This window comes from Thunnus albacares, chromosome 3 (assembly GCF_914725855.1).
Source record: "Thunnus albacares chromosome 3, fThuAlb1.1, whole genome shotgun sequence".
NCBI lineage: Eukaryota > Metazoa > Chordata > Actinopteri > Scombriformes > Scombridae > Thunnus > Thunnus albacares.
This window is the reverse complement of record NC_058108.1, coordinates 17,465,302-17,483,493: the sequence shown is the minus strand read 5'-3', so window position 1 is coordinate 17,483,493 and position 18,192 is coordinate 17,465,302. Positions and strand designations below refer to the sequence as shown.

Below are 18,192 nucleotides of genomic sequence, written 5' to 3'. Positions count from 1 at the left end.
TCTAAATGGGATAACACAAACAGTATAGTGTGGTGAACACAGGCTAAACAGGCAGCAACTTAAAAATACTCCTCGGATTACAGCAGCAAACGGGACTTGGCGGTCCGTTAAAACACACAACAACAGTACAAGCACTAAGCTTATAAACACACAAATCTAATATTATCTCTGCCCAGACGACTTCTCTCTCGTGTCGTTCTCCGGAGCAAGCCGGTGTGCGTGTGTGTGTGTGTGTGTGTGTGTGTGTGTGTGTGTGTGTGTGTGTGTGTGTGTGTGTGTGTGTGAGTCCATCAGTGAAATCCAGCAGCAGGTCCTCCAGTGCATGGTACTGGTGGCGCCGTCCGTGGTTTCTCAAGGTTGACGGCGCTGATTTCTCGGCGAGCAGCGGAGAAACACAGGATGGTCGACTCAGTCGGTAGACAGCGGGGCGTAGAAGTTATCCGCGTCTCCGTGAAGCAAATCTTTTCTTCCTTCTGCAGGTAACACTGAGAGTGCTGGGTTGCAACAGCAACTCTCGCGGATCCCGTAATAGTTTTGTCCAGCGAGGGGAGAAGCTCCAAAAGAAAAGGGGGATAAGCACACGTGTACGATTCCTCTTTGATGGTAATCCAGCTGACCGAAAAAGCGAACCTTCTCCTGATCACAGATACGCTAAAAGAGGACACTATAACAAATAGAACTGGCTGTAAAGTTTTCCAGGTTGGGTGAGAGAGACTAAGAACAAAGCTTTCGAATGACTTATAATTAAATTTATGTCTAAGGTTGATAATTAGGCTTGAGTTGAAAATGGCTGCAACTCAACCTCCTCGGCCAGTGTCTCGAGGAATGTGAGTATTAATATGACTGGGGGGATTGGATTCATTTAGGCTGACATATTCTTCATGACACAGTCAGGTTTCAGTAGACGAAATAAATCAATATGATAATCTGAAATTAAATCGTTTACTAATACGGCTTTACATGATAGTGATCTAATGTTTAAGAGTCCACATTTAATTCTCGTATTTTGTTTTACTATTGCAGTTGTGGTTTTAATTTTTATCAGATTTTTATAAATTAATCCTCCTCTGTTTACTTTAGATTTAATTGATTTAAGTGGTCGGGGGACAGACACAGTCTCTATGTGGTTTTGGGTGGGTAACTGCTCTAATGGAAGCGCAGAGAAGCGTGTAGGACTGCAGCTCTGCCTCCTGGTCTCAACTCTGGGTTGTCATGGTTTTGGTCTACTAATAAACTCAGCCATATTTCTAGACATGAGAGCAGCTCCATCCAAAGTGGGATGTATGGTGTCTCTCCTAATCAGACTAGATCTTCCCCAGAAAGTCTGCCAATTATCTATGAAGCCCACATCGTTTGCTGGACACCACCTCGACAGCCAGCGGTTGAATTGTGACATGCGGCTATACATGTCATCACTGGTCAGATTAGGCAGGGGCCCAGAGAAAACTACGGAGTCCGACATTGTCTTGGCATATGTACACAGCGACTCAACATTAATTCTAGTGACCTCCAATTGGTGTAATTGAGAGTCATTCATGTCCACATGAATAACAATCGTCCCATATTTGCATTTATCCTTAGCCAGCAGTTTTAAATTTGTTACAACACAATCTAACGTAAACAACCCTATCTAACACTGTCTAAGCTTCTTCTTTTTTGAACCTAATCAAACTCTTTCAAAGCACTATTTAAATATTGTCCAAACTGTTTCAAAACATCACACCATAGCAGCTAGCACATATTAAAGCATCAGTTAGCACATAGCAAAGCACACCATAGCACATCCCAAAACATTTACCCAAACATTCCCCAAAACATGCATGCATTACATTAAACTCTTTTCTGCCATTTTTGTTAATCACAGTATTTTATAACATCATTAGCTTCTTTAAAGTAGAGACATTTGTTACCTGTTGCCCGTTCAGATGCAATCTGAAGCCAGAAATAACAATGTTAGCAGATGTGGTAATAGGTTCTGCTTATCTTTATTGGTGGCCACTGTTGCCCTGGTCAACAGATGTTCTGTCCAGGCCGCAGGCTCCCTGTGCCTCTCCTGGCTCGCTCACCAATTTTATGTGGTGGAAAAACTCTTCAGATGGGCCAATAAATTTTCAGGTCTCCCACAACATATTTGTTCCAAGAATCAAGCTGTTCCAAATTCAAAGAAATACAACGAAACTGGCAGCGTTCAATGTAATAAGATTTACTGTGTATCAAGTGCAATACAAATAAACTGAGGCTTGGTCCATGGATCAATGACCTGAAAGACCACAAACATCGTCTTAGATACTCTTCATATCTCCTCCTACGGTGGAGCCTGTCTTATTTGATTTTCTAGAACTCCTCCTTGTTTTACCAAATACTGGAATTTTACACCAGTGTTTCCTAGACTCCCTTGTAAACCCCTCCCCTGGTGATGTCACTTCCAATAAAGCTCCTCCCTGAATGACGTCATTAGTGACTTTGACATTTTGGCCATAATTCAAATATGATTCAGTTTGGAAACAGTGGTGTGTCAAACTTCCCTAAAATTAGAAATAAAAATAAGGCCTGTGGCCTTTAATCAAATATCATAAACAATTAATCAAATACCATGAGCGCTAACCTTTCCTTGACTTTCCTTTAAATAATTACCCATCCTATATACTGTCCCTGCGATGATATGCCACTACTCCCTGCTTACGTCTTCAACTACACTCTCCTCCTGCTCACTCTGTTCCTTGGCTGCCCTGTCACATGCCTGCTCCTCTGCCTGGCAGTGGCCATGGCCAGCCACCTCTCCTCTTCCACCTGTTGCTGCATAATGGTGGGTACTGCTATTGCTGTAGATGTGAAAGCCACTGCTGCAGCCCCTGCAGCAAACCTTTTTGTGATTTTTGCACATTTGGCGGCATTGGCATCTAGATTTTTCAGTTATTTGGCCCACACTTCCTCTGCACCCCCCTTCTTTCATTTTTGCTCATCCATCTTGGCAATTGACAAAGATGCCCTCTTTCATGCACAGATGTTTGGCTCTGAGACAGCATCTGACACAAGAAATGGAGGACTGAGGAGGAGAGGCGGGGCCGGCCCAGTAAGAGATGTGATTGGGCCAGCCTAGTGTCATTGTAGAAAAAGAACCAGTGGGCCACTGTCCCTGCTTTATTTGCCTGTCGTTAGCAATCAAAAAATGAATATTAGAAATTTAAATTATATCGTCCCCAAGGTGCATGGGCCCACTGGGAAAATGCCTGGTATGCCAGATTACCAGTTCAGCACTGCCTCCATCAGATTAGTAGAAATATGACAAACATGCACTAAAAGGTAGTCAGTGTTAAGAAAAAGTCATCAATTTAAATGAACGTTGTCTCTGTGTTCCAGGGTTTTGTTGATGGCGACCTCTCTAAAATCCAGTATGGAGGAGCAAATGTATCTGGGTTTCAGCTAGTAGACTTTGATGATCCCGTGGTGGCAAAGTTTGACCAACGATGGGAGGCTTTGGAAGAAAAGGAGTATCCTGGAGCTGATACACGGATCAGGGTAAGATTTAGACATTCATTAGTTCACACTTAGGTTAGTATGAATTGTTCCAGAAATTTACAGTATGCTGTGTGAGGAGGAGCTGGAACCTGCCTGGTCCAAGGACCAGAGAAGGATTACCAAGCTAATTATAACAATAATAATGCTAATAATAATAATAAGAAGAATAAGAATAGTTTAATAAACAAACCTAATACTACAATTCCTAAAATTATATCGTGAAGCACTGTGATGTCTGCTGTAAAATTATAATTGCTTTACACATGATTTGAACAACTTTTTATTAGGAAACTTCATGATCTTGACTAGAATTTCTGTTGGACTTTTAAATGGTGACTCAGCATATGTAATGATGAGCAGCCAGAGAGAGAAAACGTTTAACAGGTCACAGCACCCACAGTGGATGATGGCTTAAATAACTGAATCAAAGGTTCTAATACATCCTATAAGAACTACTCAGCAGGCAGCACAAGGATGATGTTACAATATCTCTTTCTCTGTTCAGCCATAACATGCAGGGTCTTTGTGTGTTTGCATGTTTCAGTACACCTCAGCCCTTACGTATGATGCCGTCCATGTGATGACTGAGGCCTTCCGCTTCCTCCACAAGCAGAGGATAGACATGAGTCGTCGTGGCAACAGTGGGGACTGTCTGGCCAATCCAGCAGTGCCCTGGGCACAAGGGGTGGAGATTGAACGTGCCCTTAAACAGGTAACTGTGAGGAGAGATAGACTGACCCAGTTTTATGAAAGCTGGTAACTGTACAGCCTTTGGTGATGGTGGTAGGGTGTAAAAAACATGAAAACAGAGTGCGACTGAGTCGAACTGTTGAACTGAAAGTCAAAAGCTTTAACTGCACTACTGGTTCTTATGGTTGATTTAAGTTCATTATGAATGCGCAACACTTGTCGTAATAGACCATTTTCAATTTTCAGTTGATGATTTAATGAGCCATTATTTATTGTTTTTCATTTTTCATAACAAATGACAAAAATGTTATCCTAATTTTAACCCTGACCCGAAAAGTGAGCTACTTTTAGAACTGCAGATTTTGTGTACCATTACATCTCTGGTGGCTGCTAAGGAGTCCAGTGAGGAAGAGTTGTTGTTTCAAACAGTTAGTAGTATTTAGAGAAAAAGAGGTTGAAGTGAGCAACTGCAACAGCCACATGTTTTCTAGAGATACCTATGAGATAAATAAAAAATACAGTTTTTATTGATTTTTTCCTTTGTGTGTGTGTGTGTGTGTGTGTGTTTGTGTGTGTAGGTGCGTGTAGATGGTTTAACAGGGAATATTCAGTTTGACCAGTACGGGAAGAGAGTCAACTACTCAGTGACAGTCATGGAGCTGAAGAACAACGGACCTGTGAAGGTAACTGAAGAATCAATTTGACATCATCATGATAGCATGTAGCCATGTGTAAGATATATGATCTATCTGTGTGTGCATGTATTTTTTTAGATTGGCTATTGGAATGAGGTGGATAAGATGGTGGTGACAAAGTCAGACCTTTACCCTAACGACACCATGGGAATGGAGAACAAGACAGTCATCGTTACAACTATACTGGTAATAAACACCATGACACTAATGGGCCAGATGTAGTGAAAGAATGGCAATGTACAAGTGTACGCTACGGTTGTCTGTGAGTTTGCATCTGCAATCTGCATGTATTTAGCATCAGATTTACTAAGACTGCACTGGGTACAGTCCTCCAGTGAGGGAGAGCTCATTCTGCCAGTGAAGGAAAGCTCATTGGCACAGTTCAGCAGCAGGATTTCTAGGATATTACCACAATCTTACTACAAAATGTATACTTTGGCCACAGTTCAACTCCACTGGAAATAAATTCAAAATAAGACTCTTTAGCATATATCTTAATATTAATGCATTGGAAGGCAATAAACATGTTCATGGGAAACAAAAAGGGGATGATGTGACAGAATAAGACAAAAGACACACAAAATACACATAAGCCATCAGTGAAGAGGGAGAGACAGAGCAGCAGGTCCAGCAGTTCAGAGTGGAGCAGGTGGAGGCAGAGGTGTTTTGATATGGATGTTAATTCTGGGGTAAATGCAGCCAAAAACTCACTTAAATGTCTTAACTAAAGAAAGAAAATATAATTGCAGACTATAGTGATTTTAGAATACATTCATGATCAATTTCAAATTGAAGTTTGATGAAAACAAACCAAAACTTCCCATGCTCATTACAATAATCAGATATTGTGTTCATTAAGAAAAGCACCGGGCTTTAGTTATAAGGCAATATGTAAATGCACATTAGATATAGCCTTGTCTTGGCTCTTGTAAATTCCATCTGTGCTCTGTTTACACCTGCTTTTCAGAGGCAGAAGATCTTCCCCACAAACTGCATGATGTTAGCAGAATACATAATCAACCTCTGTTAACATGTTTTCTCCTATTATTTGTAGGGGATTAATTCAAATTTTATGTTATGTAAATCTATGGTCATGTACAGTAATAAACCTTTTCATGAGGGATTGTCAAAGTCACAAAGATTCTTTCATGAAGAATGTGGTGCAAAAATGATGCAAAGTGATGATATTAATACATGTAACGGCTGTGTTTTCTGTACCTTTAAAACCGAAATGACAAAATTGAGGGTGAGGTAATGTTAGTGTCATGTTGGTTTCATAGAAGACACATCATAATATGTTTGCATCACTGTAAAGCATAAAGCTTCTATTATCGAATTGGTTCAGACGAGTCCAGGCGATACCAGTTGGCCAGGAATGCCATATAGTTAGCAATAACTGATAAAGCAATAGAGATTAATCTGTGTGTGTGTGTGTGTAGGAAGCCCCCTACGTGATGCTCAAAAAGAATGCTGAGCTGTTTCAAGACAATGACCGCTATGAAGGTAGGTGTATATGTATATGTATGTATGTATGTATGTATGTGTGTGTGTGTGTATATATATATATATGTAAATGTGTATACTTTTTTTTTAATATTTTATTTTTTATTTTCAGATTTATTGTCAGCAATTATACAGAACACAGAACATCAAAGAAACCCTAATTCCTTTCCTGTATAAACCCAGTTAAAAAAAAAGTCATGGAGTGAAAAACAAAGAGGCCCTCTGGCTTGCCAGAAGTGATCACATCCCTAAGGTGATGTGCCTATATACTCTAGGAAAGGCTGCCAAATTTTCAGAAAGGTATTGTATCCATATGTAATCTTTTCAAGAGGGATACAGCTGTTCATTTCCAAAGACCATCTATCAATGTTATATATATATATATATATATATATATATATATATATATATATACACACATATGTAGACAGGTGACAAATTAAAGGGAAACTGGCTCTGTAATGCTGTGGGGGGTATTTTGCTGACATGGTTTGGGTTCACTTGTCCCCTTAGAGGGAAGAGTTACTGCACATCAATACAAAGTTGTTCTGTGATCACCTTTATCCTATGATGAAACATTTCTATCCTGATGGGAGTGGTCTCTTCCAGGATGACAATGCCCCAATTTACAGGGCACGAGGAATCACTGAATGGTTTGATGAGTATGAAAATGATGTGAATCATATGCTATGGCCTTTGCAGTCACCAAATCTCAATCCAATTTAACAGCTATGGGAGATTTTGGACTGACGTGTTAGACAGCGCTCTCCACCACCATTATCAAAACACCAAATGAGGGAATGTCTTTTTGAAGAATGGTGTTCCTCAGCCTTAGCACTGGTTCTACAAGTCTCTGGAACTCTTCTGGAGGGACATACAATATACAGAATTTGCTGGCAATATACTTGTTAAAAATTGATGTCACCATCATATCCATAAGTTGTTGGGTGTGGAAATACTTGACACAAAAGATGTCATGATCAAGTTTTTTTGGCCTCCAATGCCGACCTTAGGATCGGCTCAGGAAATCACTACATTGCACACATTCCAGAATGAAGATGATTGTCCCCTGTATAACAGAGTGGGCTTTTTGCTTTGTTGTCCTTTGCTGATTATCTGTCTGTGCAACATTCAAAGTAATCTACCCTGCAGTCTGCAGGACAGTAACTGGACATTCTGGGCAGTTTGTCGAACAATGCTGACGTGTCTCTTTGTGCATGTGGTTTGTTTGTTTGTTTGTTTGTTTGTTTTTTTGGGGGGGGGGTTGACTGATGCAAGGATACTGTGTTGACCTGGCTGCGGAGATTGCAAAGCACTGTGGTATACGCTACCAGCTAAGGATAGTGGGAGATGGCAAATATGGAGCAAGAGATGCAGAAACCAAGATCTGGAATGGGATGGTTGGAGAGCTGGTGTATGGGGTAAGATAAAAATGTATTTTTATTAAACAACTTAACAAGATATACTATACAAGATAGCAAGATAAACCGCAACATGTTACATGTTCTTAATTACAAGTAAAAATAAAACAATGAGTAAAACAAGAAGACAGAAGACAAAGAAGACATCTCTTTGGGGCCACACCAAAAAATGAATCAATGCAGGTTGTTCACACCAAATGCGAAGCAAATTTTCGCCTTGCATTACTCGCGCAAGTTTGACCACGGGATCATTTGTGTTCATTTGCCCCAAACAGCCAGCAAGCACCATTAGACACCAGCTAGTGCCCACCCAGACAATGGGAGCCAGCATGATGATGTTACTGATGTTATATGGTAAATGGTAAATGGACTGTACTTGTATAGTGCCTTTCTAGTCGTTCCACCACTCAAAGCGCTTTTTACACTACGAGTTACATTCACCCATTCACACACACATTCATACACTGAATGGGTACAGGGGCTACCATGCACGGTGAAAAGTGCCTTGAGATGACTTTTGTTGTGATTTGGCGCTATATAAATAAAAATTGATTGATTGATTGATTGCACCTGCCCATCAGAAGAATCTAATCATTCACACACTGAACAGCTGTCAGGACAAATTTGTGGTTCAGTATCTTGCCCAAGGACACTTCGACATGCGGACTGGAGGAGTCGGGAATCAAACTGCCAATCTTCCGATTAGTAGACGACCAGCTCTGCCTCCTGAGATTAGAATAGAATCCGGTGTGACTGGTGTGGTGTTCCGTTGTGTGTTTATTCCTCCAGAAATCAGCAGCAGCACCAACGTGCTCCCCGGCTCTTTCCTCCAGAGCTGGCCAGCTCTCAACAGCTGTCTGTTGGCAAGCTGCAGCTCAATCCCCTGCTCCAGTTCCCCAATACATGCAAACTTTTCATTCAAGTTGAATATTTTCAACTCATGCAAATTTTGCCTATACACCTCATTCACGCTGCGTCTATTCACACTTTGCATTGACTTGTATGTATTCCCCCCGTGCAAAAAATTTGCTTTGCGTTCTGTGTGAACACCATAATGATGTTTTACATATTTTTGATGAAGGGTCAAAGATAGATTTCCAAAAATGGTGTTGTTTTCGATACATTCAGAACATATGTAACAGAATAGCTGGTTCCTGTTTGCATCGGTCATATGTGGGATCAATCACATTTGCTACTTTTTCCCCTTTACAGCTTTCTCCGTCATGATGTGATATTGCATGTCATACTTCTTTTATTTTTATTCATGACATTATTTTTAAAAAAAATCAGTGTAAATCAGTTAGATTTTACTATTTTTTAACACTTTATTTATAGATTTTTTTCCATTTATCGCACAAAAATAAGGAATAACAGAAAGAAACAAAGAACAAAACCAAAAACAACATCTGAAACAGACACATCACAAAAAAAAAAAAAAACATAGTGTATTTAAACATTGATAGGACAGACCAACTGTAGAGGTATGAGTTCATAGTTCCAGGCCAGGTAAACTATTCACGTAGTTTATTAAGGGTCCCAGGGTTTGTAAAATCTCTTAATCGAGTCGTTGAGAGTGCATCTGATTTTTTTAAGCTTGATGTTCTGCATCAAATCTTTGATCCATTGGTCGTGTGATGGAGGGTTATATCCTTCCATTTAAATAGAATTGAGTGTCTAGCTAATAGAGAAGAAAAGGCATTGACTTTCTGTAAGTGAGCAGGGAGATTGGAATCATGTGGAACTGAGAATATACAAAAAAAAGATTTTACTATTTTTAAATGCAGAAATGACTGCTGACATTTTAGGAACAAAATGGTTGCTTATTGAATCTTCATATTGTCACGTACATGTGATCCTGGTAATGATCCACAAATATATTTGGATTTTCAAAATAACACACATTAATATAAAATTTAACCCGAACAATCTCTATCAACATGTTGCACAAAATTTAACCAGTAGATCTGGTGTGAGTAATTGTGCCTTGACAATCTGCAACATTATTCCAATACAGACTGCAGATGAGACAGATACAGTACCTGCTGCCTCAGATGGCTTTAAAGAGAGTCACTAGAGTAAAGAAAAGGCTGTCAGTATAGGATGCTAGCTGTTGTGGATGACAGATGCTGGTAAGACAGGGATTTATGCCATTACAAGAATAAAAACTGTCTGAAAAGTTTAAAGACAAGCAAAATGAGATCTCAAGATGACACTGCAGATGGCTGCCTTGGTGTGTCTATAGAACAGATTTTTACTTATATGGAATAGATTTTTACTCATTCTTTATTGTAAAATTTTATTTAAAATTTATATCACCTGTCTTTTGTGACAGGTGTATTTTTCTTACTCTGTACAGGTACTTGTTTTTTCTCTCTCTTTTTTGATTGTCATGCACAAAGGCAGATTCCTTGTAGTAAAAGACTTCCGAGTTGAAATCAAATGAAGTTGAAATCTTCAGCAAATGCATTTCTCAGTCGTGGTTAGTGTGGCTAGGGACTGGGCTCAGGTCATCAGCGGTACTGTGTGCCCAGGAGGCATTGGATCTAGCACATTATCTCACTGCCATTGCTGTAAACAAAGAAGCAATAAACTTGCCGAAAGGTTTTCATCCAGTGTTTTTTTCCCTCAGAATTGTTTTTATAAGCCAATAAACAATGCTATTGAAACTGTAAGAATAATTTCAGCAGGAGCCTTACAAAAGATATCTTACTGGGATTGCTAGCAACCCTTGTAATAATGTTTAATAAAAAAGACCATTTTGCCACTGTTAAAAGTAACACTGAGGGATGTGGGTTTTGGTGGTCTAAGTTCCCCCACTGGCTGATGCCAAGTCCAAGAGATATTCCATTCAATCTGCATCCTGACATCAATAATCAGATTTAGAACAGATTTGGATGTTTGAATATAACCTTCTTCATAATACCTTAAGTGTATTATCTTCAAATAACAAAAGTCTTGTAATAACGTGGTGTCAATGAGCTCCCTGGAATGCCTTGAGGCAAATTGTGATTGTGATTTTAAGACACTCATGCTGTTTCCATTGTTTATTAACACAGTTAATCAGCAGAGTCAATTTTCTTTAGGAAATTTAGCCTTTTCTAGTTTTTGTTGTTTAGTTTTTCATAGTTAAATTTGTCTAGTAGTGTGTTTTCTTTTTTCTCATCCAAAGAACAGACTGTAGTCCAGGATTAGACCACACAATCTTTCTCTGTCTTTGTGTCTCCAACAGAAAGCAGATATAGCAGTTGCTCCCCTGACGATCACTCTTGTTCGTGAAGAGGTAATAGATTTCTCCAAACCCTTCATGTCTTTGGGAATCTCCATCATGATCAAAAAGCCACAGAAATCCAAGCCAGGAGTTTTCTCCTTTCTGGACCCGCTGGCCTATGAAATCTGGATGTGCATCGTCTTTGCCTATATAGGTGTCAGTGTTGTACTCTTTCTGGTAAGTGGGTCTATTTAGAGATGTGTGTTTGCATGTGTGTTGAGTCTGCTTTGTGTGAACTATAACAAAGTAGGTTAACCCTCTGGTTTTGTTCCCACCAGATTTCTCAAGTATTACTGTATATTGTCACCATGGTTGTCATAGGTTCCTAATGACAAACAAATATTCACTAAAGGAAGCATGGATTTTGGGGCAAGATAAGAAAACATTTAGTAATGGACAGTTATGAAGGAGTGCTTGAACACCATTGCTGAGACATAAAGACGAAAAATCAAGCAAATCCCAATGTTAGCTTCAACAGCAACCAGAAAATCAGAAATATTAGCAGATGATTTACTGACGATTTACCCTTTAACATTTTTATCAACTCTGTTCTCTCATCTGCGCTACAGTAGCTGAGCAGTCGGAGGACACTGTTCAGAGAGATTTTAGTGAGTAAAATCAAACTGATGGCAAGTATTGGTATCAACTAAAATAAAGACCGTCAAATGTTGATCCTTTCATTACTGTGGCCTGCTCTACTCTTACTCAATTAGTTACTGGCAACAAAGTAGCACAGTACAAAAAATATCAGCTAGGGCAGGCATCACCAAATGGTGGACCTCGGTCCGGACCTGGATCAAGTGACGGTTCTATCCGTATGGTTGCAGCTTTAGACAGTGGGCACTGCTAATCCAGTTATCAGTTACCAGGTAATATGGTAATAGCTTTATTCAATTGAGCCAATCAAATCGTTTGTTTACCCTGTGTGGCCAGTTCGCTAGCAAGGGCAAGAGAGAAGTAAAAGTGATGACAGCATGGCTTGCTCCAACATAAGGAAAGTTGATGCAGAAAACCAAACTTTTAAAGATAAATGGATGGCCCAATTTATGTTCATTCTTCTGGCAGCCAGTTCTAAACCAGTGTGTCGCATATGTTCTGAAAATGCAGCATTAATCAAAAGCGGCAATGTGAAGCGCCACTACAAGACAAAGCACAAATCTTTTGAATAAACTTATCCGCTGAAGTCCTAGCTGAGGGCATGCAAAATAACCAAACAACCAAAATAAGGTGTGTCAAAGTCAGAAGGCTAACGTTGGTGTTTATAACTTTCCGTTTGCTAACAATCACCAGCCTCACCAGAAACTATTCATGCTTTTGTTACATACTTTTTGGTATCACAACAGTTACGCTCCCTTCATCTGCCAGTAGATTGGTGATGGAATCATCCATCTGAAACTTTGTCAGAGCTGTTTGTTGTTTTGTCGAGATGTCTGATTTGGGCAGCTACATCTGCTTTGCTCTTGCTTTTAGCCATTGTAGCAGCATGGCCCTAGGGATGGCAGTGATGGTCAGTCGGTCCTCCACTTTGGACCAGACAGAAATTTCTCAACATCTACTGGATGGATTGCCATGAAAATGTGTACAGACATTCATGATTCCTAGAGGATGAATCCTATTGACTTAAGTGATCCTCTAACGTCTAACCTTTAGTAACACCAGTGTGACATAATTGGATTATATCTTGACAACTATTAGATGGATCATGGTACAGACATTCATATCCCCCTCAGGATGAATTGAAATTACTTTGGTGATTCCGCAACCTTTCATCTGTGCCAACATCATAATTTTAATTTGTCCAATACTTTGGTTTATGACTAAATATTTGCAAAACTAATCACATTCCCATCAGCCCTAGCTCTACTTTGTACTTTGAAAAATAAGATGGTGAACATGGTAAACATTTTACCTGCTTAGCAACAGTATGTTCATTGTGTGTTCATTGGTCATTGTGAGCATGTTGGCATGCTGACATTAGCATTTAACTCAAAGCTGCTGTGCTGAAGTACAGCCTCCAAGAAAAGCTAGAATGGCTGTAGACTCTTAACAATGTTTATACAGACTGTATAGCAAGAACAGCACGTTAGCAGAGCAGCAGCAGCCTCAGCCCTCACTGTGTCTACACAGGACGCGTTCAGACACCGTATTGAGTAAGGTAACCCGCATGTGTGTTCAATCACACAAATAAAATGGAAGAAAATAGAATACTTGAAATGTAAAAAATACACATTGGGTCACAATAACGCATGTGTAGTGCAGGTAAAACACAAGCTGTTATGTCATCAGAGTGCAATGTCAGTCAGTCAGTCAGATGTGCATGAGATGGACGACTGAAAAAGGGGTGTGTTTTCATACAGGTACACTGCAACAGGGAAATCAGACCAATAAGTAATATGTATTATTTTGTAGGTATCCAGATTCAGCCCTTATGAGTGGACGCTGGAGGAGCCAGAGGATGGAGCATTGCCGCTGACAACAGAATCAACCAATGAGTTTGGGATCTTCAACTCCCTTTGGTTCTCTTTGGGTGCTTTCATGCGGCAGGGTTGTGACATCTCACCAAGGTTGGTGTAGCTGTTAAAGCATGACTCTTTACCCCAGGTTCCAATAGTATGAATTAATTCATTTCTGATCTTTTCTGTTAGACATGATTTTGCTTCAAAGTTGCTGTTGACACTGTTAGAGGTGTTGAATGAACTCCAAAGTCTTTTCACTGGCAACACCTTGTTCCAGTGCAGGAACTGCGATTACCTTAGAACTTAAAAAGTAATTGATGGTTAGGGTACAAAGCACATGACCTGACACCAGGACTAGGATCCACATCCTATGTCATGTTCAGTATTGACTTTTTAAATGTTTAAACAATATCAGAACATTTCCCCAACATCAACCAAATGTTTTAGTTCCCCAAACATATATGGGGAAAACATATATATGTTTTTACCATGACCAGGATGTTTCAGTGACTTAAACCAAGTTCCTTTAACTACCTAAACAAAATCTAAGAAACAAATGGATATTCAAGGAAATAAACAAACATTCACATGAAGAAAGTAAAAAAAACCTCATTCAAAGTCACACTGACATTTGTAATAACACAAATTACTAAAAATCCTGCCCTAGAACATAACCTTACACAGCAAGTAAAACTAGTAAGTCTTGCGGTTAACTCCATCCCATAAGTAAAGGGTCAGCAACCATAGGCTATTTTTTTTCAGCACTGTTTGTTATCATAATTCCGATGAGTAAGTTAGGGCTAATGGAGTCAAAACATATCGTAGAACATATCTTCTGTGTAACACTGTGAAACGAGAAATATAATTGATAGCCTATCCACACACAATAAACACATAAACCTGCTTATTTTTTGGTTTAAGGTATCTGCTGTTATTGACAAAAATCTGATGTATAATACATTTACCTGTGTTATACATCTTGTAAGTTTATAAGAGGTTACAAGGTCATATTTATTTACAGAATGTTGAATTTACATGAGCCTTGTGTTTACATTGTTATCTACTGTAGATTTATAAAGGAAAAACTTCAGTATTTGTTAGGGGGTCAATATTTTTTGTTGAAGAGACAGATTTGGCCAACAGGCTGCTATTTATCTACCACTGCTGTAATATTTCATTTTTTTGTGGTTTTAACAAACACCATTTCCCAGAGTTTTTAAGTCTGTTGGTCCTGCATCTAGGCAGAATATATCTGCGACCAGATGGAAGCAACTTGTACTCACTGAACAGGGAGTGACTATGGTCAGCCAGGACTGGGCCTTCTTTGTGGCTCTGACTCTGTAGAATAGGAAGAGTTCCTCAAGATTTTGCCAGTGATTTTACTTCACATTCTTACAATGCCTTCCAACCTATTCCCGTTTTTCAGTGTAAATGACCCAAACTAGCAGATAAAAGAAAAGGTTAAAACAAACTGAATGAAAGAAGAATAAAACATTTCCATAAGAGGTGTCAACATCAAAACTTCTGAGCTTTCAATAAAAGTACATACACTGGTGGGCCTTTCCACAGACAGCATCAATGTTTGAGTCAAATGTTAATTTTTGTCAATTACTGTCCCCAGATACTTGTATTGTCAGACAACTTCAACAGCCTGGTCATGAATAAAAGCAGGAGGAATAGGTGGGGGCTTCTTTCTGAAGTCGATTATAATTTCTTTTGTTTGAGACACGTTTATATCCAAGAAAGAGTGCTTACACCAATCACTAAAATCATCTACCACTGGACAATGGTCAATGTCATTGTCACTAAGCAGGGACACAATGACAGAGTCATCTGCAAGCTTAATGATGTGTCTTCCCACATAATGACACTGACACTCATTAGTGTATAAAACAAATAAAAGTGTTGAGAGGACACACCCTTGAGGGGAGCCAATAGAGGATAAAAGGACATTGGATAAGATGCCATTGACTGTCACTTTCTGAGATCTATAAGTTAAAAAGTCAACCAGCCAACATATTAAGCCAGGGTCAATGTTGTGGATGCTGGTAAGTCGATCTGCTAAAATGTGAGGTTGGATACAGTTAAAAGCTGAAGAGAAGTCAATAAAAAGCAGCCATACAAAGTTCTTTGCACCATCCAGATGACCCAGGACCTTGTTAAGTAGGGTGTCTGTGGTATCCTCAACACCCCTACCTACCCTGTAAGCGAATTGGAGTGGGTACAGTTTTACCAGAGTTGTACCCAAAATCTCATCTTTTATAATTTTCTCAAAGTTTTTCATAACCAGAAAAGTAAGTGCCACAGGCCGAAAGTCATTGAGGGACTTTGGTGCTTCAGTCTTGGGCACAGGTACAATTACAAAATCCTTCCAGAGGTGAGGAACCCTATAAAGTTGAAGTGACTTCATGGGGATAGAGGAAAATATGTTAGGAAATGACTCTGCACAGTTCTTAAGAATGCAATCACCAATATTATCTGAGCCAGGACTTTTCCTCTCTTTCACTCCCCTGAAGAGTTTAAAAACCATGTCCCCATCAACATATATCTCCTTTTGTTCTGTGCAAAAATTTCTGTACATAGACAGTTCCTTACTAAAATCATGAATATTAAAACGATTATAAAAGATGTTCAGATCATTAACAAGTTCAGGGTTGGACTTGCCAGCAAAGGAAATGGGACTCTTCATAGACTGCATGCCCATGCAGTCTAAGAAGTAGAAAGAGAGCCTGGGGGAATATGACGGATAAGAATTATTTATAATGACATGTAATAAATACTGCTGTGCTGGTAAACCTTATGTGAGCTGTAGCTGTTTTTTACATTTTCTACCTAATTAAATGTTTATTTTTAAATGATAAAGATTTCACTTTTAATAGCAATTGCTGTAGTAGATGCTCATGTATCTTAGAATGTGTAAAGTAAACCCCAGGAACACCTTTTCATTTTTCAGATAAAAGAAATAATCCTCAAAAGCTAGTGGAGTCTGCACAGAAACAGCCCTTCTGCTGAACTCTGTATATCCCCCTACCTTGCCCATACATTTCTCATCTGACTGCTCAACTAATGAGACTGTAATAACAGCATACCTTGGACTGTTTATGTGTATGTGTTTGCAGGTCTCTGTCAGGTCGCATAGTGGGAGGTGTGTGGTGGTTTTTCACTCTGATCATCATCTCATCGTACACTGCCAACCTGGCTGCCTTCCTGACGGTGGAGAGGATGGTTTCTCCCATTGAGAGTGCTGAAGACCTGGCTAAACAGACAGAGATAGCATATGGAACCTTGGACTCTGGATCCACCAAGGAGTTCTTCAGGGTAAAGACTTCACACAAGAGACTGCAGGTTACCACTAATGCAACCTACAGTCTCAACAGGACACATATAAAAGTGATACAAATTATAGGACAAGCCAACGTGCAATGTGTTAGTAGGGTGTTGTTCCAGCACAAGCCTCCAGAATAGTTTAAGTGCTCCTTTCATAAATTCTCTGACTGTGTGGAACTCCACTGGACAGATGAACAGCATTGTTCCAAAAGATATTCCTAATTTGGTGTGTAAATGATCGTGGTCGAGAGCACTGTCTAATTCAGGTATTTTGCTCTAAAATCTGCCATATAAAAAATTTCTGGGATGTAACTTGCCACTTAACGCTTTAATAGTAAATGAGTAAAATAAAAAAAATATTTTTTGTATTTCATGATACTTGGCACCACTGTTGCGGGTTGAGAGAGACCTATGATCATTCTGTAATATTGTTTGGTTTTGCTCACATGTACAGAATCATTGTATCCACTGCTGACACTTTCTATGAAGCCCATATGTATAATGCATAAACCTATTTTTAAACTTACTTACTTGCATTTTATATTGACTTATAAGGTCATCATAATGCCTCATAATTGTTTGGCACTCACTCACATTTTTCTTTGCAACGTTCATGGTGTATTTATAATTCTCATAGTTGTAATACATTATAATCATTTTATAATAAATTATAATCACTGTTTTGATGCATTATAATGTAATTATAAGTAACTATGTGGTCATTGGGTGCTCTAAGTGAAGTAATGAAATTCCTGAGGTATAGGCAGATATAATACATTACAAGATCCATGGCCATTGTTTGTTTTAAGTAAAGTGAATCAGGACAGTAAATGTAGCAGAGTATGGTTTCCACGCCGTGACTTGAACCCCAGTCTCTCAGACCACAGATGACTGCACCAACCACTCAACCAACAGCTCATCTTACTAGCCAATGGCCTGTGCATGTAATCATCCGAGGTCGTGACTCTCTAGAGCAGTGCTTATTTTTTTTCACGTCAAGGACCCTTAAACTGACACAAATTAGATCACAGACCCCCATTTCATAAGATTTTATTCCAGGGTCCCCCATCTGAAAAGATTTTTGCTATTGGATGTCGTGGAAATCTGAAGACGCTAAACGCACATATAAAATAATACACAAAACACTGCTGGATTGAAGATTAAAATATATTATTACTGTACAATAAGGAGACAGAACACACATGATTTGCATCAGTTCATCTGTCTCACTATAAAAAGCCAAACTGACCTTTTTATAGTCTTTAGAGACAAAGAAATCATCATTGATTGGTCAAATCATACAAATGTATGGA

The 18,192-nt window shown here is 39.2% G+C and overlaps 1 protein-coding gene across 3 annotated transcripts in view; it reads left to right on the top strand.

Moving 5' to 3' along the window:
• LOC122979346 (glutamate receptor 2-like) overlaps positions 1-18,192 on the top strand; it is a 96,754-nt gene that overhangs the window by 41,433 nt on the left and 37,129 nt on the right. For all 3 annotated transcript variants that reach the window (XM_044346710.1, XM_044346711.1, XM_044346709.1), the window contains exons 7-15: positions 3,361-3,519; positions 4,064-4,231; positions 4,788-4,892; positions 4,983-5,090; positions 6,344-6,407; positions 7,686-7,828; positions 11,058-11,273; positions 13,506-13,660; positions 16,672-16,870. In XM_044346710.1, coding sequence (XP_044202645.1) covers positions 3,361-3,519; positions 4,064-4,231; positions 4,788-4,892; positions 4,983-5,090; positions 6,344-6,407; positions 7,686-7,828; positions 11,058-11,273; positions 13,506-13,660; positions 16,672-16,870 — 1,317 coding nt within the window. The remainder of the gene's footprint in view (positions 1-3,360; positions 3,520-4,063; positions 4,232-4,787; positions 4,893-4,982; positions 5,091-6,343; positions 6,408-7,685; positions 7,829-11,057; positions 11,274-13,505; positions 13,661-16,671; positions 16,871-18,192) is intronic.